Here is a 26,553-nt window from a genome sequence, read left to right on the forward strand (position 1 = left end):
TCAACGAGGGGCCTGTCCTCAAACATCTTTCTTTGTCTTGGTATTAATATTTCGGGGGAGTGTGTGCGTCCATTCCACGCGGCGGAATGAACAGCTTTGCAGCAACGTCTTTCCTTCTCTTTCCACCAGGGGACAGAACCCTTTCTGCTGGGCAGGAGTGATGGTCCTTAACTCTTACTGGTTCCCTTAAACCCACTTTGGTACCCCCCCGCCCCGCCTCGTGCTTACCTTTCCCAAGGATCAGGCTTAGGGGCCGAAACACTCCTGGCTCTTTTACTCGACCCACTATGACACCGAAATTCCTTCAGGCCCCTCCCCACCTGCTGGGTGTTTCTCTCCAACATGGCCTTGGGGGATTAACCACCCCCATTTCAGCTTGCAAGCTCCGAGGGAACTTGGGGTGTCCATTTAAGCATATACCACACTGTCATGACCCAGAGCGTTGACATTGCTCTACCTGGGACATCTCAGATCCCCAGCCTCTGAGGGAGTGTGGAGCCCCCACCCTTGGAGCGCCTCCGAGGACCAGGCGGTTGCTCCCGGTGTTACTGAGCAACAGGGTGCCCGCCAGCGTCCCTCCCGAGGAGGTGCACCTGCACGCTTCACCAGCCGTGGGGAGGGGCCTTCAGGTCACACAGGGAAGCAAGAGCAGGGGGAGGCAGGACCCCGGATGGGCACCAGGTCGGGAGGTGCTCAGAAGGCTGTCAGCTGCCCCGATTTTCATCTCAAAGTCTTACCTTTGCACTTCAGTTATCAGAGGAAAATGAGCAAATTGTGGGGCATATTTTCCTTTGTAAAATAATCCTAATGATTTCAGACTCTAACAGTGTAAGGAACCGCACTTCGATCCAACCGCACCGCACAGGCCTCGGTAATCATTGCTTGAATAAAGCGAATTTCAGGAAATGCCTCTTTTTTAAAAAAATCATTTATTTATGTTGAGAGAGAGCGCGCGCGAGAGCAGGGAAAGGGGCAGAGGGACAGGGAGAGAGAGAATCCCAAGTGAGCTCCAGGCTGAGCACAGAGCCCGACGCAGGGCTGGAGCCCCCGACTGGGCGATCGTGACCAGAGCTGAAATCAAGAGTCGGACATTCCACCGACTGAGCCACCCAGGTGCTCCTCAAAATGTCTCTTTGAAAGGGATCTAATGGACTGCTTTTAATTACAGAACGAGCTTTTCAACAGTCTCCCGGAGGCTGACTAGCTCTCTCGGTGGGATGGCCACGTGGCCGCTGCAGAAAGTGTCTCCGTTCCCATCCTGACTGTTGGAAACACGGGTCGCTACAAAGCGGACTAAAAATGTCCCTGAAATATTAATAATAAAACAAAGATTTTTTGGAGACAGGCTTCTCTTTGAGAAGGAAACATTACGCGATATGAATGGGATTTCTCAGATGTCTATAATCCCAAGGGTTTCTACCAGGATTTCCTGCATTACGGACACCCCGTGCCGCGCACACAGGCAAACGCACGGACGCGAACAACCCTCCTTTCTCTGTCTCCATCTCGCACACGCACACCCGCCCCGACGGCACAGACACGGAAGGGACAGCGTCCAGCCTGAAAATCGAAGACCCACGACGCAGGGTGGGGTTTGCCAGTCGGTCTTCAGAAGCTCAAGTCACATGACCTCGGCCCTGGTTTTGAGAGGATGAAGGAGACGGGTCAGGAGTGGGTCTCGGGGTCCTGAAGAAAAAAAGTCTCTGGAGTCGCGGCTCCCAGAAGAAATGATCTGGTGGCTGAGGAGGAGGCAGCTCTGGACCGGACACGTGTCCTCTCGAGGGAGCCATGCATCTCCTCCGTGGACTGTGGCACCCATAGCCGTGAGCCTGACCCTGCCTCCAGCTTCTCATTTATGCCCCGAGACTCCCCCCCAGGCACCCCGGGGCTCTGAGAGGTCCCAGCCCCAGGGGCCTCCAGGACGGGTGACCCGCCAGTCGCTCTGCTCTGTCCTCTCTGCGGCTCCGGGCTGGGGAGCCCCATGAGCAGAGGCCACGCCAGGCCGTGAACTTCCTCCCGGACTCGGCCGCATCAACTCAACAGGGACTTGTGGCTTGCTACCCACACGGAGCCCACAGGGAGGTGGCCGGGCCACTGGGAACAGAGCGTCCGCAGCAGACAGCCGGACGGACGGAGCTTTTCTCCGGGACTTTTGGGGGTGGTCAGATCACAGCCGAAGATGCTGGGGTGCTTTGATTTGCCTTTCCCACTCAGCATCACCGGAAGGCAAAGGAAAGCCCACGGGCCCCTCAGTTCACTCTGGGTGGCGTGAGCCCGTCTCCGGCCCGGGCGACCTCACCTCCCTCTCCCCTGCCGCCCACCAGCTCCTGCTTTTCCTCTTGGAAAATCTGAGACACTCAGATCACCCCTGGGTGGTTCTTTCTCCCGCAATTATGAGCAAACAAATTCGTTTGAAATGTTTCAGGAGACGGACAGGCTCTGTCCCTGGATCGGTGTCCATGTTCAGAAGGAAAACAAGAGCTTGGGAGTCAGGCGCACGCAGGCCTGACCCCCGCGTGGCTCTCTCCCGCTCCGCCTCACCCCTCCAGGGCAAGGATGCCGGCGCCCGACCTCACACGGCCAGCGGGGCTGAGGACGGCGTGCTATGGTGCTGGGGTCACAAACAGACGTCGGGGAGCATGACTCGGGGGCTCCAGACCCCCCGGCACACTGAGAAGAGGCCGCGAGGCCCCCACCGCACCCCCAGGTCCGGCTGGGTGGCGGGGGATCCCCAACACCACCGGCACGTTCCCCCCCGGGCAGAGACCCGGGCTCAGCCTGCGGCCGGGGCTCCCCAAAGTGGAAGCAGACGGGCGTGTTAAAGAAAGGCATTTCGTTGCCGATGAGCCGACCGATAAGCACGCAGCCGTGTGCGTGCGCGCCCGCGCTCGCTCGCTCGCTCTAATGAAAACCCTGTGCTCCCGGCCCAGCGCGCGGCCCAGGCGGCTTCTCTTTCGCTTTCGCTACCCTCCCTCCACGCGGACCCCTCGGCCTGTCGCCCGTCGCCCGGCACGGCCTGTGAACGATCCGCGGGGGCTGGAACTCACAGGATGGCGTCCGGCGCCCGGTTCCTTCTCCCTCTGCTCTCAACGCCCACCATTTTCTAAATTAAACATTGTAGCTCGCAAACAATTAGATACAATTTCCCCTTTTGAAACGGGAAGGGCAGGGGATTCATTGTAGCGTTTCTTGGCGGGTTTACAGAAGACTTAAGGTATATATCAAATGCCTTGGAGTCCGAAAGCTGCTGAATTCAGAGCAAACCGATCCTCTCTCTTCGGCAAAGAATAAGATGCAGATTCAAGCGCGCCCTGGAGCTCCCAGCGGCGCTCTCGCGTCCGGATTCATGGAAGGGGATATGTTATCAAGAGATGCCCCTCCAGAGGTCGAAGACCGTCTCTCTCTAGCTGCAGCCAGGAGTGTCTGTGTAGACACGGTTGCACTCTCCAGGTCCAAACACACCGCAAAGAAATGTGCCGGATTTTTCCCCACGTGTGTGTGGCTGGGAAGGTGACGGGGCAGAGCAGCGAGACACAATTGCTTCAGCCCCGCAGGGGCAGACAGGAGCGTGGCAAGTGTCTTCTCTGTCGCCCAGAGGAAGAGACTGTCTGCACGTCCCTGCTCAGGTCTCCGTGGTTCTGTAAACTCCAAATGCTCGAGCCGTCAGGCAGCCCCCGGGCCCGGTGTCCAAGACTTTCCCAGGCACAGACGGCCCACAGTTTGGGGACTGCAAGTCGTGAAGACACATGTAGCATCTGTAGGTCCTGGAAGCGATGAGACAGCACAGGAGCCCCCCCCACTGGCTCCCCAGGGGTCTAGAGAGACAAAGATGCCCAAAGACAAGCATCCTCCCTCCGGACGTGCCACAGGCAGCCAGGCCACTCTGATTCCCCTCTCTGGGCGCCTGTCTCTCACAAAGAGACCCTCAAGTAGCACCCCAGAGGCCCCCACGACTCCAGCCCCATTCCCAAGTCCAGGGCGGACTGAGAAACACAAGATTTTGCACATGTGACCGAAACCCTCCCCGAACGTTTCCCTTGACCACCTCTGTGTTCCTACAAAACGCGTCTGCTCCGGGGCGGTGGGGGGGTGGGGGGGAGTGTGGCCGGGCCCCCACCTCCTCGTGGCACCCAGGGCAGTTTGGGTGGATTTCCTCACAATTTAACGTGTAAGATTCTAAGATGGACCAGGAATGAAAATTGTGGAACGTAAACCCTCATATTCACAGCACCTATCCCTGGGAGTTCGTTTGATAGTTAAAAAACAAACTCGAGAAAGTGGCCAAAACGGAGAGCCATTTTTTTTAAATTTGAAATATTTTATCTCAGAGAATGTTGTTCAGGGGCCAGTGATGGTTTCCACGGAAGGGCCGGTACCCGAGCACAGCTTGGGTGAAATCCAACCTTTCTCAGGCCATTTCGCCACCCGGTGTAGAACATGGCCGTTCGTTTGTCCCCGAGCTCTGGGAGCCGAGTCCCTGCGTAGGGAGAGGGACAGAGGGGGAGAGAGCACAGCTGTCGCTCAGAGGACCAGGGTTTGGTGTGGATCCGCGGTCCTCGTGGAGAGCGCAAGAGGCTGAAACAAGGGCCTGACTTCAGACCCCTCTGCTTGGCTTCGTTCCTCTGAAAGCTCTGTACGGGCAGACGTGCATGGGCTCCCGCGAACGCCCGTGAGCTGCTGCGGCTTCCCTCGCTCTCAGATCGTGAACCCGGTGGGGAGGGGGGAGGCTCCAGCGAGGCCTGCCCCGCCACATGCCAGGAGCCTGAAGACAGGGTTTTGGGGGGCCTGGGCGCTGCAGCTGCTGGGGGGTGGGGGGCACATGTCCTCCTCGGTGCTGTCACCTCCAGGGACCTGGCTCCTATCCCCGTGGCTGCCGGCCTGGCATCAGGGTGGGGAGGGGCTCTGTTTCCTGGAGGAACCGACCCTCAACCCCACCCCATGGAAACGGGAGCCCTCGGCCCCTCCGTGACGCCCACCCGCCCTCAGGTCTGAACCCGACCCGCTGCCGGGCGTACAGTGGAGGGGACCTTACCAGCCCACGTCCAGAACTTTGAAGGGGCCTCAGGAATCATGTTATAGTCTCGGCTCTGTCCACGCGCTGTTTGCAACACCCCAGAGGCCGGGAGCCGCCCAGACCTCTCTCCCACCGCAGCTGGCCTTTGTCCCAGGAAGTCGGCAAAGCCCGCGGACCTGGAACTGTGACTTTCTCCACGGGTCTGGCTGATAAGGCCTTTGTGCCTGCGGAAACCGACAGTGAGAACCCCCGGCTTTTGTGCGCACCCCAGTCACCCTCATACCTCCATGTCCCCGGCGGAGGCAGCACCCGCGGAGTTCGAGGAAAGTTCGCGCCGATTCCTGTCCACCTCCGGCCCCCCTTCCAGGTGGAGGCAGGTTGGGGACACCCCCGCCCCCCACCCGGCCCAGCCCTGCAGTTAGCACTAATAGCAACTAATTGCATCTGCTGCTCAAAGTCCAGGCAGCCACGGCTGAGGGCCACTGCCTTCGTGTCCTACTCTCCAGCCTCACCAGGTGCCCAGAGGACCATCCAGGGCTGGGGACAAGGTGCCGACTGTGCCTGGGACTGCTCCCCACGGCCAAGAGCTCTAGACCCTCCCTGGGCTCCAAGGCTCCTGCTGGGGCTGTGCCGGCGGAGGGAGCGTGGGTCCCGGGGAGGCCGGGCAGCCTGGGAGTGCGGCTGGGGGCTGCAGAGGGGTCCCGGCAAGGTGGGGCAGCCCTGGACGCTGGGAGGGTGTGGGGGCGGGGACCTCGGCCGGGGCCTGGAGGACGTAGGGGATTCCAGGAGGTCCAGCTCCGAGGTGGGGGGGCATCCCAGGAGAGCCAGCGGCACTGGGAGAGGGGGGTGAGGAGGGAGGGGGTCTCAGGAGGCAGGGTGGCCCTCCGAGGGGGTCGGACAGGGAGGCGGAGAGGGGAGGCGGGCCACACTTAGCCCCCGCGAGCCCAGAGTAGGAGCCTAGCAGCCGCTGGAGGGAGGTCAAAGGGAGGACGTGGCCCCAGGAGCCCTTCGCACGGAGCGGGAGCGGGACACCAGGTCAGAGCGGGGCCTCGGGGAGGGACCTGGCGGGGGGCGGGCCCACACTGCCCTCTAACGGGCCCCAGGGGAAGCTGGTCCGTGGACCCTCCTCTGTCCCCAGCCAGTCCCTGTCTTTGTGCCCCGCCGGTGCGATGGCCGGCAGATGGGAGCACGCTGTGCCGGCGGAACGGCCCACCCTGTCGGGGCTGCCCTGGCGTTGCTGGAGTGCGCGTGCCACAGACCTTGGACCCCGTTTTGAAATGCAGTAGCTTGAGTGTGATTTTTTTGAAAGTTATTTGGTCACTGTCATTCTTTAGATAAAAGGACACAGAACTGGGGTCACAACAATGGGCTTAATTACAAAAGTGAGTAAGGCCCAGAGTCTAGTCTCCGTTTTACAGTCTCGTCACGATTCCGTGTTGCAGCCGAGAGCAGCAGCCGAAGGAAATTAGTGCAGGGAGAGGAAGTTTGCCCGCCGTATGGTTACCGCTGTCTGGGTGCTCTCGGAGCGTGTCCCGGCGCGCTGGGGACCCAGGAGGGCTCTGCGTGCCCTCTCGGGAGCACCTGCTGTTGTCCCGGGGCGAGTCAGGACCAGTGGTTTGAGCGGGAGCCCACACGGACGTGGCCTGTGGAGGGGGAAAGGGGTCCGGTGAGGGAGGAGGAAGCTCAGATGCCTCCCGGGGCCTGGGGGTCAGAGGAGAGGCAGGAGCAGTGTACGGCCCACGTGGCCCGCTCAGTCTCTGGGTGTCCGCGCCACATCCCGCAGCTGCTGGGTGGTCTGGCCTGATCCCTCACCCCCCGGCCCTCCAGCAAGAGGGCAGTGCTGGAGGGCCTCTCGGGGGATCAGTCTGGAGAAGCTGGGACCCCTGTGTTTCCCAAGGCAGGTGCAATCACCTTGGTCTTTCTCTGGCCTCCGGGTCAGTCCTGCAGCCAGCCTCCGGGCTCCCAGAAGCACTTTAACCCCTGTTATCTGGATAGAGACCCGGGTGGTAGGCAGTTTGACATTTCTGGACTTGAGATGCAAGATCCCTGGTGTCAGCCCCACTCGTGAGAAGAGCTGGGACCTGTCCCCTGCCCAGGACCTGTATCACTGCTCTCCAGAGAGGGTAGGGGGTCCCCAAGAGGAAAGACCCCAGTCCTCTCCCACAGCCCAGGCCAATAGAACCTGATTCCTGGGTGCCGTCCCAAATGGGCCTGCCCTGGTGCCCTTCTGAGCCGTGGGGTTTTCCAGATCTTGACCACAGCTCCAGGGCAGACGGCCCCTTTTCCAGACTTGTGTGGGCAAGCCACAGGGCTCCTTGGAGCGTTGACGTTAGATATTCCAGACTCACCTCCCCTCGACCTGAGTCTGCTTCTCCAGGCCGCGGCATCTGCCCTGACCCCCTGCACCCTCCCAGTTCTCAGTGCATGCCCGCCTAGCCTGGGATGGCTGCTGGGCACAGAGCTTGCTGCAGGCACATGCGCCCCTCTGCCTCCCCTTGGAAACGGTGTCCACACTCGTGGGAGAGTCCCAGCCTGCTGCCCTGGCCCGCGGGGCCTCTGTCTGCACACATGGCCATGTTCAAAACATGCAGATTCACTCTCGACCCCCCCAGCAGCAACGCGGGTCTGGCCTACACACTGGGACGAGGACCTGAGAACCACGCCAGGCCCTGCTCCTGGTTGGCAAGAGCCGCCCTCCCTGGTGTTCCCGCTGGGACGTGCCCCGCCTGGGAACTTCCAGGCGGCTTCTCACCGGCTTCAACCCCTTCACCAACACCCAACAACCGCATGAAACAAACTCCAAGGGATGTGGTCCTTCTGAGTATTTCTGCAAAGTTCCGGAGGGGAACCTTGGAGCAGGAGTTAGTAGGCAGGTCAAGGGGCCAGCCGGCCGGGCCCTGCGAGGAGCAGCGTGGCCTGCCTGTGCCCGGCGTGGCTCCCTGGGCAAGGACAGCCATGCTTACCCCTTCTCTCTGCCTTTCCGTCCTAGATTTATTATAAAGTCATCAAGGACATTGAGCCTGGGGAGGAGCTGCTCGTGCACGTGAAGGAAGGCGCATACTCCCTGGGGACGGTGCCCTCCAGTCTGGATGGTAAGCCCCCCGCCCGGCAGGAGCTCGAGGCCTCCCGTCGCATCACACTGCGTGACGGGGGCCGCCCTCCTGGGCTCCTGCCCCGGGCCCCCCTCCCAAGCTCTCAGCCAAAGCATCGTTCTCTCCCGTCTTTGGGTTACACGGGCCACATGCCGCATTCCAGACGGCACTCCGGACAGCACGCGTGAGTGGGTGTCGTGTGGCACCGTATCTTTGTGGTGGTAGACTCCCGGGGGATTTTTTTTTTTTATCTCTATTATTATTATCAGCCCCAGTATTTAAAAAAAACAAGAACAAACAAAAACACACAACATTTTATGACTTGGAAACCGTCACCCTCCAGAGCCCTGGGAGGCATTTGGAGCTCACTGAGGAGAGGGTGATGACGGCGCGTGTGTGTCGAAAGCTGTGCCTGGGTGCGCTTAACAGCAAAAAGTCTAAGAGAAACGTTAAGGGAAAACTGATTTTGTGAGAGGCAACCCGGGGGGCTCCGGGGGTCCCACAGGGGCAGGGGTGATGGCTGAGTTCTTCCCACGGACCCTGCCCGTCGCTCCTGACTCGTCGGTCCGTGCTCATCGGGGGCGCCCTTGCCCCCTCCCTCAACCTCGCCCTAGTGCATCTCAGAGGACGTTCGAAAAATTCCTGCTGCCAAGAGGCTAGGATTTCTGAAATGCAGAAATTATTTTCCTTCATCCACATCGTGGAGCAATGTACCATTCACCTTGGGGTTCTGGAACCACTTCTCAGTCCATTCGAGGAACGCTGTGTTGGCAGCAGAGCACTGCCCGTCAGCTCCCTGTGTGCCGCCGCCGGCACACGGTGTCTTTTCTTGGAACAAGACCCCACAAGTGAACAGAGAAGCAGCCTCCGCTCCTGGCGGGGGCTGGTGACTCCGTTCACGCTGGAGCAGGGGGAGGCCGGTTTCCCCTTCCTGCCTCTCTTTCCCTCCCGTCCGAAGGCACAGCGGCGTAATGACTAACGCCACTGACCACAAGTTCCTCTAATACTACCACACGAGGGAGTGGCGCTGGCTGGGGCTAGAGCCGATGCAGAGATCTCTGCCTTAATTCACCCTTTCGATCCCCAAGCGTGGCCCAGCACTGAGGGTCCTCGCTCCATGCAGCCCATGTCTCTAAGCTCCCGCTCCAGAGGCCACGGAGCCGGGTCCTGTCTGTACGCGCCTCTGAAGTTTGGTTCCAATTAGGCCGTGGAGAAAAGAAAAATAAATGGCCGAGGTCTGGGTCGTGAGGGGATAGTCTCATTTTCCTTAAAATAATTGTTGGAAAGACCTGTAGAGCTCAGGTAGCACAGGAGGACGTAGAAAGATAAACCCACTTACCTCAGGGGAGCGCCCGGCGAGATCTCGTTTGTGTAATGAAACTTCTTTCTTCCAAAAGGTTTTCAAAAAACCTTGATTGCTATCCACCACCACCAACCGCCCCTCTCCCCCCACCCCGGCTCCCGATCTCAAATAAGCTGGGTCCACATTTCCCTAATAATTCATCAAACATTTGCAGGCTAATTGCTTTCCACACACAATAGTCCAGAATCAAATGTCTGACTTTTCATACTCTCTGCTGCGGCGGTCACCCCCTTGCCCCCCAACTGCCGCCCCCTCCCTAGCTAAACTCGGAATCGCACAGAAAGAAAATGCAAAAATGTTCCTCACTAAGATAATTATCATAAAAAATCTTTTATCCCGGCCCCAGCTAAATGCGGAGGCCCCTTATCACGGCAGGAACTTGGAGTGGGCCCTCCAGCGCTTTTGAGGCTCAGTCTGGCAGATTAGCATGTAGATGCCACATAATTGTGTCCCCCTCGGCTCTCTGAAGCCATTAGGCACTGACTTATTTTTCTGTTACATTCCTGCTCAGCCATGAGAAGTTGCTGATCGAACAGAGAGACCACCAGGCGCACACCTGACACACGCCTGGACGGGCGGGCGTACCCGGGTCCAGTCCGCGTTGGGAGGACATGGGGCTTCCCCAGCTCGCGGACCCCACAGACTCCCAGCGGGTTCAGATGAAAGGACTTCAGTTTTGAATTACGATTTTTGCATGCTGCCGTCGGGGGCAGGGGCCTTTGCCGGGGAGCAAGGTTCAGGTACACGCCGAAGAAACAGCGTCCCGGGTCCCCGGCCCACGGCGGGCAGAGAGGGGTAGAGCGCATGGGGCCTGCAGCTCTGAGCCCGGGAAGGCTCTTCCCCAGCCGCAGCTTTGTAAAGGAGCGCACCTCCAGGTCCCCGGCAAGTGACTCAGAGCAGAGGGAAGCGCTTTCGCATTCATTAGTTCCAGCGACTTCCTATTTTGTTTTTACGTTCAGTGGAGGAGGGAAAGATTTCTCTTTCGGGAAAGCTTCTTGCTCTTAGGAGAAAATAAAGAAAATCATTTCCATTCAAATATGCTTTTCTTTTGAGAAAGGCTCGAAATTGTTAACTCCCCCCACCATAGAAAGTCAAGAGGATACAGTGAATTGCCTATAAAGCACACGAGACAGATTATAATACAATATAACACAACATAACATACGCGACAACACGGCCGGCTACAGTAGCCTATGATACAATGTAACACGATATAGCCAGAGGAGATCGGTCGCTCTTAGTATTTTTTTTAACATGGAATTATCATGCCGGGCAGTTGGACCACACGGGCAGGGCCCACCCTTCCTTGGGCATCTAGCAAGCCCTGAGTGTGGACGCTTGTGCCCGCCTTACCTGCGTGAGGGAAGCTGGGACCCCTGTCCACACCATAGCACGGGGTGAGGGGCGGGTAGCGAGGCTCACCCACCGCCAGCCCCCAGCTCCATCCTTCACCCTCGCAAACTGGGGTCTGTGGCGGGATGAGGGCGAGGAGGGCGCCTTTTAACCCCCCCACCCCACCTGTTTAACGGCTTCAGGACGTCCTCACATGCTGTCACCGTGGCAATCGGGCTCAGTTTTCGTTTTAAGTCCAAATTCCAGATCGAAACTGAGAAAGTGGAGGTGGTTGGTGGCATGGATGTGTGGGGTTGGCCTTTCTTCTTGTCTTTGTTTTCAAATTTCAACTTCTGTGACTGTTCTCAGTTGGGTCCAGAAAGAGTCAACTACCAACGGGCATTTCGAACTGACTCACGGCACCGGTGGCAGTGGGAGGACCCCAGGAAGTCAGAACAAACCCACAGGGGCAGCTCTGTGAGGTCGGGGCATCCGGCTCCGTTCTGAAATGGTGTTCTCGGTCCTCAAATGGGGAGGAAATCCACATTTCTAAAGACAACGAGGGCCCGCGGGGGCAATGCCAGGCCGTTCCGAGTGCACACGCCACGTCTGGCGCTGCGCTGGGCCCCTCGCGGGAAGCTGGGATGCTGCCACCGCGCTTCCCGGGCCCCGCCCGGCGGCTCGGCTCGGGTTACACAGCCCTGCCGCCCGCTCTCTGGGTGTCCCGGCCTCCGTTTACTGTTCGCCAGGCGGGCATAGAGTCTGCCCCTGGGCGCGTGGATGGCGTCTGTGCGCCAACAGCAGGAAGCTCCTAGCGGGGCCTGCTGTGCGGCGGCCTCCAGGCCTCGGGCGTCCCCACTGCCGGACACGTTCTTTTCCCAGGAGGTGTTTCTCCAAAAGAGTTCACGCACGTGAATTCGACTTTGGAGGCAACGCTGTGTAGACTTGGTGGGGGCGGGGGGGTGCTGTGTTGTGATGAATGTCGTCTGCAGGCTTAGTGGCCAGCAGTGCTGGCTGCTCCCTGGGGACCGGCTGCTGCTTGGATGGGTTTTGTTCGAGAACCGTCTCTGTCCTTGCGCTCCAGGCAGCCCCAGGCCCCACGGCTACCGTGCCTCTGGCCCTGGCTGTGCGTGGGTGCAGGCCCCACGGCTACCGTGCCTCTGGCCCTGGCTGTGCGTGGGTGCCGCTGGCCTCGGTGTTGGCAAACATACCCTCCCTGTGTCCCCCGGCCCAGGGTCTGGGGTCTGCGTGGACTGCCAGGCCTTGCCTCCTTTCCGTGCATTTTGCGGCTCAGCATCTGTCCAGGCAAGTGCCAGGGGCAGCCTTGCTAGGAGATGTTTGGGGCAGAGACTTCCAAGCCCAGAGGCTCAAACCCATGCTCTCAGTCCCAGACTGCCAGACTCAGCGCGAGCTGCTGTTGCACATTTGTGTTGAATTCCTCCAAACAAACACTTCCTCGACAGCAGGCTGTCCGTTGTGAGCCCGCCAGGACGCCTGGACCTGCCCTGGAGCCCACCCGGCCTGTCCCTGAGGCCCTTCCCTGGGACCCAGAGAGCTACTCCCTCACACAGATGTGAACAGAAGTCACACTGTGCCTCCAACGGTGTCATCCAAGCCCTGGGGCCCCAGCCAGGGGCAGGCCAGATCCAGCTCCCACAGCGTCTGCCTCATGATGCGGGGGGCGGGGGGTTGGGGTCCGGTGGAGACGCCGGGTGTGACCAGACATCGGGAGCCACGCCTCCAGCCTTAGTCCCAGCCTAGTCGTGAGCAGGAGACCCTCACTCCCCCCAGCTCCCCCCAACCCCTGCCTGGGCTGCAAAGATCCGCGCCCCCCTCCTCAGCATCCAGAAGGTTATGGTGGTCTCTCTGACAGGGGAGGAGGCGGGGACAGCCCCCTTCTGCCCACCCCCCATCTCCCTGCCTCCTTGGCTTTGACGTCCCTCAGGGTTAGGCCATTTCGATGAACAGTCAGCACAAGGTCACCAAGGCTCAGCTCTGCACGTGCACATGTGCTCACACACACATTCACACTCAGACACGTTCTCAAACATGTACTCACATGTTCACAGAGACACACACGCACGAAAACACACATATGCGCACACACGCACACAGGTGCACACACACCTGCACATTCGTGCACACACACACATGCACCGATGCGCTCACACTCTACACACATGACGTGTGATCAGCCTCACACACGTGTGTGCACAGCACGTGCACCCATGTGCATGTGATGCACAAATGCCCACACATGTGCACTGAAGCGTAATTCAGATGTGCAATGTGTGTGCGCTGACACAGAATGCACACCCGTCCTCGCACGCACTTGCACATGCATGAACACACGAACACATGCCAAGACGACTTTCCACATGTGCAGCCACATGCAGAAGCACATGCACACGCACACACTCACAAACAAGCATGGAGGCACAAATATTCCTCACACTCTTGCAGAGATGCACAGACGTGGACGCAGGTATGTTCGGATGCAAACACTCACGCACCCCCTGTGTCACAGCTGCACACTCCTGCTCACACACACACTCACACCCCGAGGTACACACCTGCTCCCGAGCACACGTGCATTCCCACGCTCACTACCAGCACACACATGCACACCTTTCCATGCATCTGTGCAAGACCTTCTAAACACGTGTTCTCTCCCTGCCTGGGGCAGGGAGGGGGCATCCGCTCCGCAGAGGAGCTGCTGTCGGCCGTCGCCTGGGGTGGGGCCTGGGGATGGGCCCAGAGGTCGTCTCCCCGGGGAAATTTACGGCTTAGAGCTGACTGTTTGGTTTGGCACAGTGGTCAGGATCTTGCCTCGTAAACTTAATAATAGCTGCCCCCCCTTTTAATTTGTTTGACCTTGACGACAGTAATTTATGAGGCACATTAGGGCTCCGCCGCGTGTTTTCTCCTAATTCATAAACAAAGCTCGCCGGCTTCCTTCTCCACTCCCCGGTGCGGGGCCTTCTCAAGCCCGGGGTGGCCTCCTGCCATGCAGGGTGGGGCCCAGGCCTTCTCCGCATTCTGAGGGCCCAGACACGGGACCCCGCCCAGACACGGGACCCCGCCCAGACACGGGACCCGGGGCAGCCACGCCAAGGTCCGGGAAGCGGGGACAGGAGGGAAGCAGGAGTGGAACAGCGCAGTCCCCCTGCCCCTCCCGCGGGCCGGGGGGTCTGGGTCCATCTCGTGCTCCCCACCCACCCCCCCTCCTCTCTTCCTAGCGGAGGAGCCCCCTTTCCGCTGTGGCGCCTGTGACGAGCTCCTCCAGTCCAAGACAGACCTGCGGCGCCACAAGAAGTACGCGTGCGGCTCGGTGGGAGCCCCGCTCTACGAGGGCCTGGCCGACGAGCTCAAGCCGGAGGGGCTCAGCGGTGGGGCGGACGGGCAGGCCCACGAGTGCAAGGACTGCGAGCGGATGTTCCCCAACAAGTACAGGTGCCGCCCTGCCCCGCCCCCAGCCTCCCGTCCCCCCAGGAGCGGCCCCCAAGACTCACTCAGCCCTGGTGGCGCAGAGGGAAAGCTGGGAAAGAAAGGGGTCTGTCCTTGTCCCTCAGCCCTGTCCACACTGACACGCGAGGAACTCCAGGGACAGGTGGAGACAGGGTCCCCTCCCGTGTGGCACACCTCAGGGCCAGGAACCTCTAGATGACTCATCCGACATCAGGGACCCAGTAGTCCCCGGAGCTGCAGGGCACAGGGGATCCCGGCTCTGGCTGCGAAGGCCAGGCCCCTGGTCCGAGCCCCCACCCCTAGAAGATCCCCAGGGGCTGGCAGAGATATCGCCGGCCCAGCCATTCTGCAGGCAGGGGTGTCTCCGTGGAGACAGGCTAGGAGGAGAGTGAGAGATGCAGGCCACACCCCGGGATGTGCGGGGTCCAGCCCCAAGGAGACTCCCGAAGCAGGGTCTGAGACCAGCATGGGGGGGGCGGTGGCAGCACCCTGCTGCCTGGGGACCCGTGGAGTGACCTGACCCTCTGGACACACAGGACTCCTTCTCACACAGTGTGCAGGAGCTGGCAAGAGCCTCCCAAGGGTCCCTGATCCCCTACCCCAGGCACCGGCCTCTGCCCCCCACAGAGGGACCCCCGCTGCCCGGGGAGGCTTCACAGACACACGCACGGTGAGCCAGGCCTGCTGTGTTGGCTGCATATGGTCAGCCTAGAACAGGCATGAGCTGGCTCTCCCCTAGGAAGTGAGGACCCCGAGGACCCGTGGGAACCCGAAGGAAGGATGAACCTTCTGGGCTTTGTGGGGAGATAGCCAGGACTGGGGTCCCAGCTCCAGGCAAGTCTGAAGGCTTTTCCGTGTGGGCCCCTCCTCCAGCCTCTGAGAATGTCTCTCGGACGGCCTGGCAAGGTCAGAGTAAAACCCCATCCGGTCACTAAGTGGCTCTGGTGTCACCGGGAACCAGATGCCAATCCCACCGTGGCCTCCCCGGGGATGGGAAACCCTGCACCCCGAACAGATGACAGAGAACATGAGCATTTGGGCGGATCCCGGCTGAGGCCCTCTGCGGTAAGCGCAGCTCAAGGGGTCCGTGTTTTCTTTACATAAACACATAAATCACAATTAGCAACAGGGAGAAAGATTCAGTCCGGCAGTGCTCCAGAACCGAGCGCTTCTGATGGGAACGGATGGCTGGGCCCGTAATTAACGGGCCATGATGTATTGCTGCTTTGCTCCCGGAGATTAACGGTCACACCTGGGACAGGAGGGGGAACAGGACGTCCCCCAAGAGGAGGGGGTCAGGAGCTGCTCCTTCATCCAGGTGCAGCCGCCCCTGCCCAGCAGCTGGGCTCTCCCCACCTCATCGGGCCCCAGTGGGAGACCCACCCGCTCGCCCCCGGCCCACCTCCCTGGTGTGTATGTGGTGTGAGGGCCAGGGCTGGCCTTGGGTTTCCTGCGCCTCGCCCCCACTCCGGGGCTCAGGGCAATGTCCGCAGCTTCAGTGCCCCTTTTCCAAGGCCCAAGGTCAGCCTCAAGGTTAAGAGCATCTTGAAGAGCAGCCGGGCATTGTGAGCTGGGGTCCTGCCTGGCTTCTGGCTGCCTGGAGGAGTGGTCTTGGAGGAGGGCCCAGCTTCCGCCCCCTGTGCGGTGGGAGGGCTGTCTCTGCCCCTCCGTCCCGCCGGCCTGTCCAGAGAGGAGGTGGCCAGACCCGCTGCCAGGACTCCCGCTCCTCTCCAAGCAGGCGGGGGGCCGGGGGGCTGCTAGGCAGTGAGGCAGGCGGGCGCCCAGTGATTCCTGTCCCCGTCCACGCGCAGCTTGGAGCAGCACATGGTTGTGCACACAGAGGAACGGGAGTACAAGTGTGACCAGTGCCCCAAGGCCTTCAACTGGAAGTCCAACCTCATCCGCCACCAGATGTCCCATGACAGCGGCAAGCGCTTCGAATGTGAGAACTGCGTGAAGGTAACCGGCCCTGCACCTGCGGCTCGGCCTGGGTCTCACCCCGCGGACACGCAGGCGAAGTGGGCAGAGCCTGTAGGAGGCCGGAAGCCCTTTGGGTCTCGGGTTTGCCTGGGAAGGAGGAAGCAGCACAGGTCAAACAGCTCAGGAGGAGGTCAGTGAGACCAGACATTGTCTTCTCTGCCCCGACCTGTGTGTCCGAGCTCGTCCACCTAAAAATGCGTTCTGGGCTCCCGCTTTGACAGCCGCAGCTCCCCTAGGAGTCATTGTCGGAGACACAGAGTCTGTGGGAGGCTTGGCAGCTTCCCTGAGGTCATGGGGCGGGGGTCACCCTGACAGCAGAGACCCTTCCCTGCCAGGCTCAGCAGCAGTGAGAGCCCCACCCAGCGGGACTGGGCCGACAGGGGAGTGAACCTGACGTCTGTCCCCGCAGGTGTTTACCGACCCCAGCAACCTGCAGCGCCACATCCGCTCCCAGCACGTGGGAGCCCGCGCCCACGCCTGCCCTGACTGCGGGAAGACGTTCGCCACCTCTTCGGGCCTCAAGCAGCACAAACACATCCACAGCACAGTCAAACCTTTCATATGTAAGTGGTCCCCACCCCCACCGGCCTCCCTGACCCATCAGCCTCCGTGGGGAGTCCCCGGGGTCTCCCCTCTGCTGGACCCCTCCTTGCTCAAAAACCTCTGCCAAGTAGGGCCCAGCGTCCAGACCGCCCCCCGGTACCGCCTCTTCCCCACCCTGCTCTGCCGCACCTGCTCTCCTGGTCACCCATCTCTCTCTTGCTGGTGCCTCCTCTTCTCCTCCTGCTTCACCTGTCTCCTCCCCGTCGCTTACCTCCACAATGGCCAGAGGTAGGAGGTGGGGAAGGACCATTTCAGCCTCCTGGGTCCTGTGGAAGGAGCCCACAGTCCACCCCGCCCTGTTCCGTCTCCGCTCCCCTGCACTCACACCCCAGCCTGAGCTCTGCGAGGCATAGGAATCCCGGCGACACCGCTGAGCCCTGCGCATCTCCACGGCAGCCTTCAGGGCGCCTGTGTTCCCCCTGCACGGCCCGGGCAACAGGTGCCAGCTGTAAACGCCCTGTGGCCCCGGCACCTACGTACAGCGCAGGAGACAGGCTAAGCCGCAAGCACAGTCACGCGCACGGGCTCTGCCTGTCAGCCCGGAGGCGGTGCCGCAAGGTTCGAAGGTTCTCTGAGCACCCGGGTCAGCCGGGGGGTCCCGCCCCGTGAGCAGGGCAGGAGCCAGGACGGCTTGTCAAAGGAGTGGCAGTCCCGCGGAGACCTGGAGGAAGCGCAGATGGGAGCCGAGGGGGCGCCTGCGGGATGGGGGCGCTCAGGTGGGGACAGGAACAGAGGGGCCTTGAGGCCGGCATATTTGGGGGAACACGTGAGGGGGACAGTAGAAGAGTGGACAGAGGCGGCAGGGACCCAGGCTTGGGGGCCATGGGAGCCAGGGCAGGGGCGTGAACCTTATTCTCGGTGGGTCTGGAAGCCACAGAAGTCTTTTCTACCCGGCGGCTGACAGCCACACGAAACTGCTCTGAGCCAGAATCTCATATGATTTGCAGGGTCATCCTCCCCACGAGGTCACGCAAGGTCATCCTCCTCACGAGGTCACTCAGGGTCACCATCCACTCAAGGTTATTCAGGGTCATCATCCCTACAAGGTCACGTGGGGTCACCACCCACACGAGGTCACACAGGGTCACCATCCCCACAAGGTCGCACAGGGTCGTCATCCACATGAGGTCACATGGGGTCATTGTCCACATGAGGTCATGCAGGGTCACCATCCATTTGCGGTCACATGGGGTCACCACCCCTGCAAGGTAACATGGGTCACCATCCCCACGAGGTCGCATGGGGTCACCGTCCCCACAAGGTCATGTGGGTCACCATCCCTAGGTCGCACGGGGCCATCACACAAATTCTACTGAGTCATCACCTCCCAGGAGCTTGTGCAGGTCGGTCACCTGGGTCATGGGGGTTGTCCCACACACCGTCTCACAGCGGACTTCAGAATCTGACCAAGGAGGGGCCGCACAGTCTCCACCTGACGGAGGGGACTGAGGTCACAGGCATGAAGTGACCAGGTGTTCGTGCCACGCTGCGGAGCAGGGACTCTAGCCCAACCCTGGCCCCAGGGCCTGGATGAGGGGCTGGGAGCCCTCGGAGCCTGTGGCATCAGTGGACACTTGGGGCCGGGCTTGGGGTGGTCTCCCGCTGCCATTCAGCTGTAGGACGCCTGCCGCAGAGACCACATGCCGACCGGCCGGTCCGGCCTTTGTTGCGCGCTCTCCTCCCAACCCCTGTCTCCAGCCCAAGCTTCCAGTGCCCTGCTGGAGATGACCGAGACCCCAGTGTTCCTGGGTCACCAGCCCGGTCCCTGGTCAGCGGCAGGTTCTCGAGGGAGAGGGTGAGCAGTAGTGCCACAGGGCCTGGTCCCTCGGGGAGGGGGTCAGGAAGCCGCAACCTAGCGAGGTGTGGGAGCTGGGGGCTGTGATGGGGACCAGAGATGTGTGTCCTGCTTTCTGTGCTGAGGGTCCCCGGAAGTCCCACTATGGGGCCTCAGATGGCAGCCTGAGGTTTTGAAGTGAGCTCAGGAGCAGGAAATTATACAAACAGGTTCAACGGTCACTGCCTCGCCGGGCACCTAGACACAAAGTCCTGTGGTCTCCTTGGAGTGAAGTCTCCTTGGAGGGTGTTTAATAACGGAAGTTCCAGGAACCATGGTGCTCTGCCAGGCCCCGAGCCCACTGTTTCCACGGCCTGTGCAGACACTGCACGCGGACGAGCAGAGCACGGGGGCACAGCCCCGCCCCGGCCGTGTGGCACACTCACCAGGGTGTCTCAGCTTTTGGCTAACAGGTGAAGCTACAGAGAGAACCACAGGCGTGGCCAGGTGGCCTGCAGGACATGTCATTCGGATAGGGTGGCACAGATTTCCGAAAGTGGGCCTGTGAGATGTGATGGGCACGTCCTGCGGGCCACGACTGAGTGTGCTTTGGGCCATGGTCAAGGCCATGCTGGGCTTGGGAACGCAGCTCCGCACACCCGTGCGTGGCCCCTTGCAGGACAAACGGGTGGCTCAGAGGCCGCGGGCCCATGGTGACACTGTCGCTAGCGCACACAGACGGCAGCCCCCTCAGATCTGCACTACAGCCCAGCTAGAAGCCCGAGCCCGCCCCTCACCGAGCGCACAGCCAAGGCCGCGCTCTCTCCCAGCAGCGCCTCTCACACTGGGGGCCGGGTGTGTGCCGGGGCGCGTGGGAAGCATGTGGGTGGTCAGCCTGCTTGTGGGCTCTCTCCACAGAAGGACACCCTCTACAGTGAGTGTGTGTGCATCCAGCCGCTGGCCCCACGAGGACAGGAACTGCTGGGGGCTGTGGGTAGGGCCCCTCTGCCAGGTGCTGCCCTTGCGTCCAGGGCCCTGGGCTGGCTGCCCAGGCTTTTGTAGGCCCCCATGGGCAGCCAACGTCTCTTTGCCTGTGAGCTGCTGGTGTCCCGGGTCCAGGACCTGCCTGATCTTGCTGTAGCCCCAGCACTTCTGCCAGACCCCTCCATCCTGTGAGCAAAGGGCTAGGCCCTGAGGGTCCCAGGCTCCCCACCACAAGGCGCAGTGCTGGCCCAGGGGCCCTTCTGGGAGCTGCCCCAGGCAGGGGCCCTGGTCGGGGACAGTTTCCAAGCTCAAGCTGGCCGCAGCCATGAACCAAGCCCTGGTGAGCTGGGCCAGGGGTACAGTGAGGGGTCACGTGTTTGGCCAGTGAGGCCTGAGCCGAGGAAGGGCCTGGCTGCCCCGAGACCCAGTGGGCGACCTGAGTCTATTTCTAGACCAGCCATGGGGCTCAGCTCCCCTGGGTCAGCCGCCTCCCGAAGAGGGTAGATTTGATCTGAGAAGGCCGCACTTGTCCCCCTCAGCCTTGAGAATGTCCCACCACTGGACGATGGAGAGGCAGGGCCCTTAACATGCGTAGATACTGCGCCGAAAGAAGCGGGTGATGTGGGCCGGAGCGCCGGCGCAAAGAGTGGGACAGCAGGCAGTCGGGACCGGTGATGGACAAGAGACGGGAGCGAGCCACCGTTCCCACGGGCTGCACTTAGGAAGCTAGTTGTGCTGCGGAAAGATGTGTGCAAGTGTGTGAGCGTGAGTGTGTGTGTGGTCCTCCCTTTCTGGTTAGAAAAACAAGAGGAGAAAGAAAGAAAAGCTGGTGATTCACTGACAACCTTGAACTCGCCGGCCATGGGGGACACGGCCAGGTGGGGTCCCCGGGGCCGCTGGGGCCTGGTGTTCAGCTCTGGCTGGCACTGCCCGCCCCTCCCGTCAAGGGCAGAGGCCGGTGCCCATCAGCCTGAGCCTGGCTCACTTCTGTGTCCCAATCTCGGGGCTGCACTTCCCTCAAACATGCCCCCAGCTTCTAGCCAGGCCCAAACAATAAGCAGCGCACACCACCGGGAGCCATGCTCCCAGGCCCAGACGCCCTGACTAAGAATCCCTGAGCGAGCCGGTCACTCCTGAGGCCCCTCTCCCAGGACAGAAAGCAGGACAGTTCTGGTGGTTGGTGTCTCCTCTCCCCACTGGGACAGCGCCACGGAGGGGTCAGGGTGTGGCAGGGACCTCCGGGGGAGCTGCAGCAGGTGCACACACGGCTGCACGCTGTGGCTCCATCCCCCTGGGGAGCCATCTCAGAAGACCTGGGCCCCCACGTCACAAACAGTGCTGGGAGGACTGGCACAAAGAGCAGATGTGCCCCGGCTTCTGGTGCGGAAGGTTGAGGAGCCTGAGGTCGGTCCAGGTGGGAAGGCACGGGTGACCTTCACTAATCTGCTGACCCCTGGAGGCCAGCCCCAGGGAAGGGTGTGCACACGCATGCAGGCACATGTGCACACAGCACACACATGAAATGCATGTGCATGCACATTCGTGACATGCATATGTACATGTGCCTTGTGTGCACTACACACAGGTGTGTGAGCACACACATGGACACATATGTGAGCACACCCACACCCATAGGTGCACGTGCACACACCCAAGACTTGTGCAGATGCATATGTGTGCACACCTACACCCATGAGCCCACAGGTACATGCACACGCATGCAAACATGCGTGCAGGCACTTGTGTGCGTGCACATGTGTGCCCACAGTACACGTACACTCGTGCAAGTGTGCATGCAGACATACATGCGCATACCCCCCGTGCACACACGTGCACACCGTCTTACACAATACCTTGTGCCACGCATGCACACACATGTACACATATGCAGACGCCTTCGATCGCGGGCCCGCAGCGCCCAGCCCCCCTCCCCCTGCGAGGTTTCCCGGTAATTTCATACCGTGTTTGTGTTTGCTTCCTGCTGATGCTTTAGGTGAGGTCTGCCACAAATCCTACACCCAGTTCTCCAACCTGTGCCGGCACAAGCGGATGCACGCCGACTGCCGCACGCAGATCAGGTGCAAAGACTGCGGACAGATGTTCAGCACCACCTCCTCCCTCAACAAACACCGGCGCTTCTGTGAGGGCAAGAACCACTACACACCGGGCGGCGTCTTTGCCCCGGGCCTGCCCTTGAACCCCAGCCCCATGATGGACAAGGCGAAGCCCCCTCCCGGCCTCAACCACGCCGGCCTGGGCTTCAGCGAGTACTTCCCGTCCAGGCCGCACCCAGGCAGCCTGCCCTTCTCGGCGGCGCCCCCCGCCTTCCCCGCCCTCGCTCCGGGCTTCCCGGGCATCTTCCCCCCGTCCCTGTATCCCCGGCCACCGTTGCTACCTCCCACGCCACTGCTCAAGAGCCCGCTGAACCACACCCAGGACGCCAAGCTCCCCAGCCCCCTGGGGAACCCGGCGCTGCCCCTCGTCTCCGCCGTCGGCAACAGCCGCCAGGGCGCCACGGCCGCCACGGGACCCGAGGACAAGCTCGAGCATCGCCTAGAGGACTCCTATGCTGAGAAGCTCAAGGCAAGAGGCAGCGACGTGTCGGACGGCAGTGACTTTGAGGACGTCAACACCACGACAGGGACCGACCTGGACACAACCACGGGCACGGGCTCGGACCTGGACAGCGACGTGGACAGCGACCCGGATAAGGCCAAGGCTAAGAGCGAGGCAGCGGAGGGCAAGCCCGAGTGCGGGGGCGGCGCGGCGCCCCCGGGGGCCCCGAACAGTGCGGGCGAGGTGCCCGTCTTCTACTCCCAGCACGCCTTCTTCCCGCCGCCCGACGAGCAGCTGCTGGCCGCCCCCGGCGCCGCGGGCGACTCCATCAAGGCCATCGCCTCCATCGCGGAGAAGTACTTCGGCCCCGGCTTCGTGGGCATGCAGGAGAAGAAGCTGGGCTCGCTGCCCTACCACTCCGTCTTCCCCTTCCAGTTCCTGCCCAACTTCCCCCCGGCCCTCTGCCCCTTCACGGACCGCTCCCTTACCCACAACTTGCTGGTCAAGGCCGAGCCGAGGTCACCCCGGGACGCCCTCAAGGTGGGCGGCCCCAGTGCCGAGTCCCCCTTCGACCTCACCACCAAACCCAAAGAAGCCAAGCCCGTGCTGCCCGTGCCCAAGGCGCCCCCGGCCCCGGCGTCCGGGGAGGAGGAGCCGCTGGATCTGAGCATCGGCGGCCGCGCCCGAGCCGGCCAGAACGGAGGGGGTCGAGAGCCGCGCAAGAACCATATCTACGGGGAGCGCAAGCTGGGGGCCGCGGCCGGGCTGCCCAGGGCGTGCCCGGCGCAGCTGCCGCAGCAGCCAATCCTGCACTACGCCAAGCCATCGCCTTTCTTCATGGACCCGATCTACAGGTATTAACACGCCCCGCCTTCACCTGCTCTCCCGAGGGCCCTCGAGCCGGCCCGGTGGCAGCGCTGACAGCTGCTGGGCCTCCCAGCCTCCCCTCCGACCCCACCCGGGACCCCTCTGTCTGCCGCCGCCTTCTCCGGACAAACCTTTCCTCCGTTCCCAGCGCCTGCACGTCCCCAAGGCCACCCTGGGGGGCCCCACCGGCCCCTGGAGCCACGGAGGGGGTTTCCGAAGGCCCAGCAGAGAGCAGAGTCTCCGGGGGGAGGACGAGGAGGAGGAGGTGGGGCTCTGGAGGGTTTGCAGACATCAGCCCCAGCCCTGTGGGAGCCCTCCCCTCCCCCATCTCTGGGTGGCTTAGATCAGGTGGGTGTATTAGGTGGGAGGGGTCTCACCTCCCCATCACGTAGGTCCTACAGGCGCTATGCCTCGGGCTGAGCCTTGAGGAGAGAGGGCTGTGCCCGTGGTGGGCCTTGGGAGGGAGGCCTGGTGGGGTGGGAACCGTGCCCGGCTGGGACAGGGGCCTGTGCGCAGACACACGTGCGTGTACACCCCGTGTTCAGGGAGCGCGGGAGCACGAGGCCTGCGTTCCCAAGGGGCCAGCAGCAGCCTGGTGGTGGGCGCGCAGGTGGGGAGCCCGGATCCACGAAGACGCACATGGGACAGAACGATACCAGCAAGACAGCCGCCGGCTGGGGGTGGGCGGAGGAGAGGCCAGGCCAGGTCCTGCCCCCTGCACTCAGCAGAGGGTCTAGGGGCCATGGGCTGAGGAGGCGATGCCTGGGCCCCAGCTTTGCCCGTAGACACCTGCAAGATGTGCGAGGGCAGGGTCGCCTCACATCGTCCCCCTGCACACCAAGCCCATCAAGATAAACAAGAATGGGTGGCGTTTGGAGGGTTATCCCCAGGCAAAGCTATCTGGAAGCAGGCTGGCCTCTGGAGCCAGGCCTGGGGACACTCCCTACTCCCGGGGGACTCCCGGGGAGCCCCGCACCGTGCCCACGGGCCAGCCCCCAGATCCCATTCCCTTCATACACATAACCCACCGTCCTCATCCCCCCGGTTTAGGGAACCCAACACCGCCAGGCTTCAGAGCAAGATGCCCGCCAAGCCAGCCTTCCGCACAACCAACGCTGCCTCTCCAGGAGAGGACCCCTCCCAACCTCCCCTCTCCCTCTCCCTCCAGCCAGGCTGGGGGTCCTACAGGGCTCCTCCCCGCGGGCTGTGCGGTCTTCTTGTGGCTCACGCTCCATTCCATCCCCCTCACACTCCGTCCAGCTGGGCCCTAGGGGGAGGCCGTGTTAGAGCGAGGCCCTGGAGCGGCCCAAAGGGAGCGGCTGGTGTAGGGCGTGCTCAGAGGGACCGTGTCTGTGTGCGGGGACATGGCCGGTGTCCCCAGACAGTGCTGTGTGACTCTCTGCCTCTGTGAGGAGACTGAGGCTGGCGTTGCCGGGAGGGATCTCAGGACCCGCCCCGGCCACTTTCTCCCCTTGCTCTGTGACGGGCGGAGTTGTCACCAGCATTTGGGAAACATTCTAGAATCATCCTCTCCAGCTGCTCTCGCGAGGGTTTAGGGAGACCCTACTTAGCCACCACAGGGAGGCCCCAGCGACCCCCTGGGGATGGCAGCTGGGGTGGCTGGGGGAGTCTGGGGAGGCTCGCGGGGGTCCAGGCCCGGGTGAGGTGACGGGGAGCACGTGCAGGTCGCAGAAAGCACAATCAGGCAGGGACAGGCTCGCAGGCCGTGGGGCCGGCAGGTGGGCTCCATCACGGTCACGTGGGATGTGTCAGGTGAGACACGGGAATCGGGGGCCACGGAAGCAGGGGCCCCTGCCCCCTGACCGGGGGGCTCAGGAGCCGCCGTCCCTGCTTAGCCCCGGGCGGCTCGGTGAGGTCCGTAACCCTCGGTGGTGCTGTCCAGCAGGGTGGAGAAGCGGAAGGTGGCGGACCCCGTGGGAGTCCTGAAGGAGAAGTACCTGCGGCCGTCTCCGCTTCTCTTCCACCCCCAGGTAAGGCCCCGGCGCCGCGCCTGCTGGGAGGCCGCGCCTTGGGACCCCAGTGCTGGGTCCGTCCACCCAGGCCGCCCAGGCAGGCAGGTCTCTGCGGGCGGCTGGCCCCGAGCGCCCCTCCAGGCAGACCTCAGCCTCCCTGCCCATCAGAGGCCCACGGGGATTCCCCCCGCAGCCCTTACGGGTCACCTCGAGGCTGAAGAGGGTGAGAAGGGCCAGGAGGTGTGACGACGGAGGGTAGTACTCTGCGGGGCAGGCCCAGGGGTCCCTCGGAGGTGGCCCAAGACCCCAGACCATGGGGTGCTCACCGACCACAGCGCTCACAAAGGACCGGGAGCACGGGGACCTGAGCGCAGCAGGCACGGGAGGGGGCACGGGGGTGGGGAACAGGACAGAAGCAGATGGTTGGCCCCAAGGACAAAGGGTCTCAGGAGGTGGCGGGCAGGAGGCCCCCCTCCCCCACAGCTGCGGGGCAGAGAGGCTGACCACTAAGACTAAAGATGGGGCTCTGGGAAAGAGAACCCCCAGGTCTGGGCCGCGGCCACACACCCCACCTATAGGCACCCGTGTCCAGCCCCCCGCCTTGTCCCCACAGAGCGTAGGCACCGAGATGCCGCAGACACGGGGATGGGCCGCAGAGCCGGGCAGAGGCTCCCTGGTCCTGCCTGAGGGTCCAGCTGTGCCCCCTCCTCGGGAGCCCGCCTCCTCCCCAAGCCACAGTCTCCCCCACCCCACTCGGGGATCCTGGGAGCCGACCTGTGGGACGCCTCCAGACCAGGCCATTGTTCTCGGTGTTTCCCACCTCGGACACGCATCCCCAGGCTGTGAAACCTGCCCCTGCCTGGGTTCACAGCTAAACTTAGTGCCTCCCATTGTTTCGCTGGGGCCGTGGGCTTTGCTTAATAACTTCCCCCGATTTTCCTCGGGTCAGGCTGGAAAAAGCCGACAAGGCCACCAGGCACATCCTGTGTTTGTGTTTGTGTTTGTGCGGGAGCCGGGCCGGGAGTCCTGGGGATATCAGCTGGGCAGAGCGGGCTGGGTGGCCGGACCTGGGCGGCCGCAGGGAGACCCACCCAGGCCTAAGGAGGGGAGGCCTGGCAGGGGGCCGGCGGCCCATTGTCCCTCCTGCCCAGTCCTCCCGGCCCTGCTGCCCCTACTGCCTGCCCCTGAGACTGAGCACGGGCGGGGGGAGGGGAGGAAGACTAGGAGGTCACCCAATTAAGTGGTCTGAGGTCAGGCCGTCACTTGGGCACAAAGACCGATGGGCTCTACGGAGCATGGGGCCGCTCCTCGTGACGTCAGCACACGGTGGCCAGCAGGTGCCAGGCAGGACTTCGCTGGGGCCTTTGGTTTGGGAGGCCTGACACGCGTGCGCAGCCCTGGGGGACAGGGCAGGCCTGGCCCCTCAGCACTTGTGGAGCTCCAGGCAGTCTCTGTGTGGAGAGTTCCAGAACCTTCTAAGGCTGTGGCTAAGACTGAGACAGAGCCAGGTGGGCAGTGGCGCTGACACACCCGGGGTCCCCATCGTC

The 26,553-nt window shown here is 62.2% G+C and overlaps 1 protein-coding gene and 1 long non-coding RNA gene across 7 annotated transcripts in view; one reads left to right on the forward strand and one right to left on the reverse strand.

Moving 5' to 3' along the window:
• PRDM16 (PR/SET domain 16) overlaps nt 1-26,553 on the forward strand; it is a 299,031-nt gene that overhangs the window by 254,383 nt on the left and 18,095 nt on the right. For 3 of the 5 annotated variants that reach the window (XM_045063581.1, XM_013064619.2, XM_013064624.2), the window contains 6 exons: nt 8,004-8,106; nt 14,041-14,254; nt 16,081-16,228; nt 16,659-16,812; nt 21,604-23,020; nt 24,937-25,024. In XM_045063581.1, the coding sequence (XP_044919516.1) occupies nt 8,004-8,106; nt 14,041-14,254; nt 16,081-16,228; nt 16,659-16,812; nt 21,604-23,020; nt 24,937-25,024 (2,124 nt within the window). The remainder of the gene's footprint in view (nt 1-8,003; nt 8,107-14,040; nt 14,255-16,080; nt 16,229-16,658; nt 16,813-21,603; nt 23,021-24,936; nt 25,025-26,553) is intronic. The other 2 variants (XM_045063582.1, XM_013064620.2) reach the window with 1 other exon arrangement.
• LOC106007420 lies at nt 1,055-11,390 on the reverse strand. Of its 2 annotated transcripts, XR_006601620.1 has the most exons (4): nt 10,988-11,378; nt 6,519-6,657; nt 5,033-5,238; nt 1,055-4,477 (listed from the first exon to the last, which is right to left on the reverse strand). It is a non-coding gene; the product is annotated as an uncharacterized LOC106007420 (long non-coding RNA). The 2 variants fall into 2 exon arrangements; XR_001182154.2 differs by having other exon boundaries at nt 5,033-6,657; nt 10,988-11,390.

Source organism: Mustela putorius, unplaced genomic scaffold (genome assembly GCF_011764305.1).
Source record: "Mustela putorius furo isolate JIRA1106 unplaced genomic scaffold, ASM1176430v1.1 tig00003853_pilon_pilon_pilon, whole genome shotgun sequence".
In the NCBI taxonomy this organism is placed as follows: domain Eukaryota; kingdom Metazoa; phylum Chordata; class Mammalia; order Carnivora; family Mustelidae; genus Mustela; species Mustela putorius.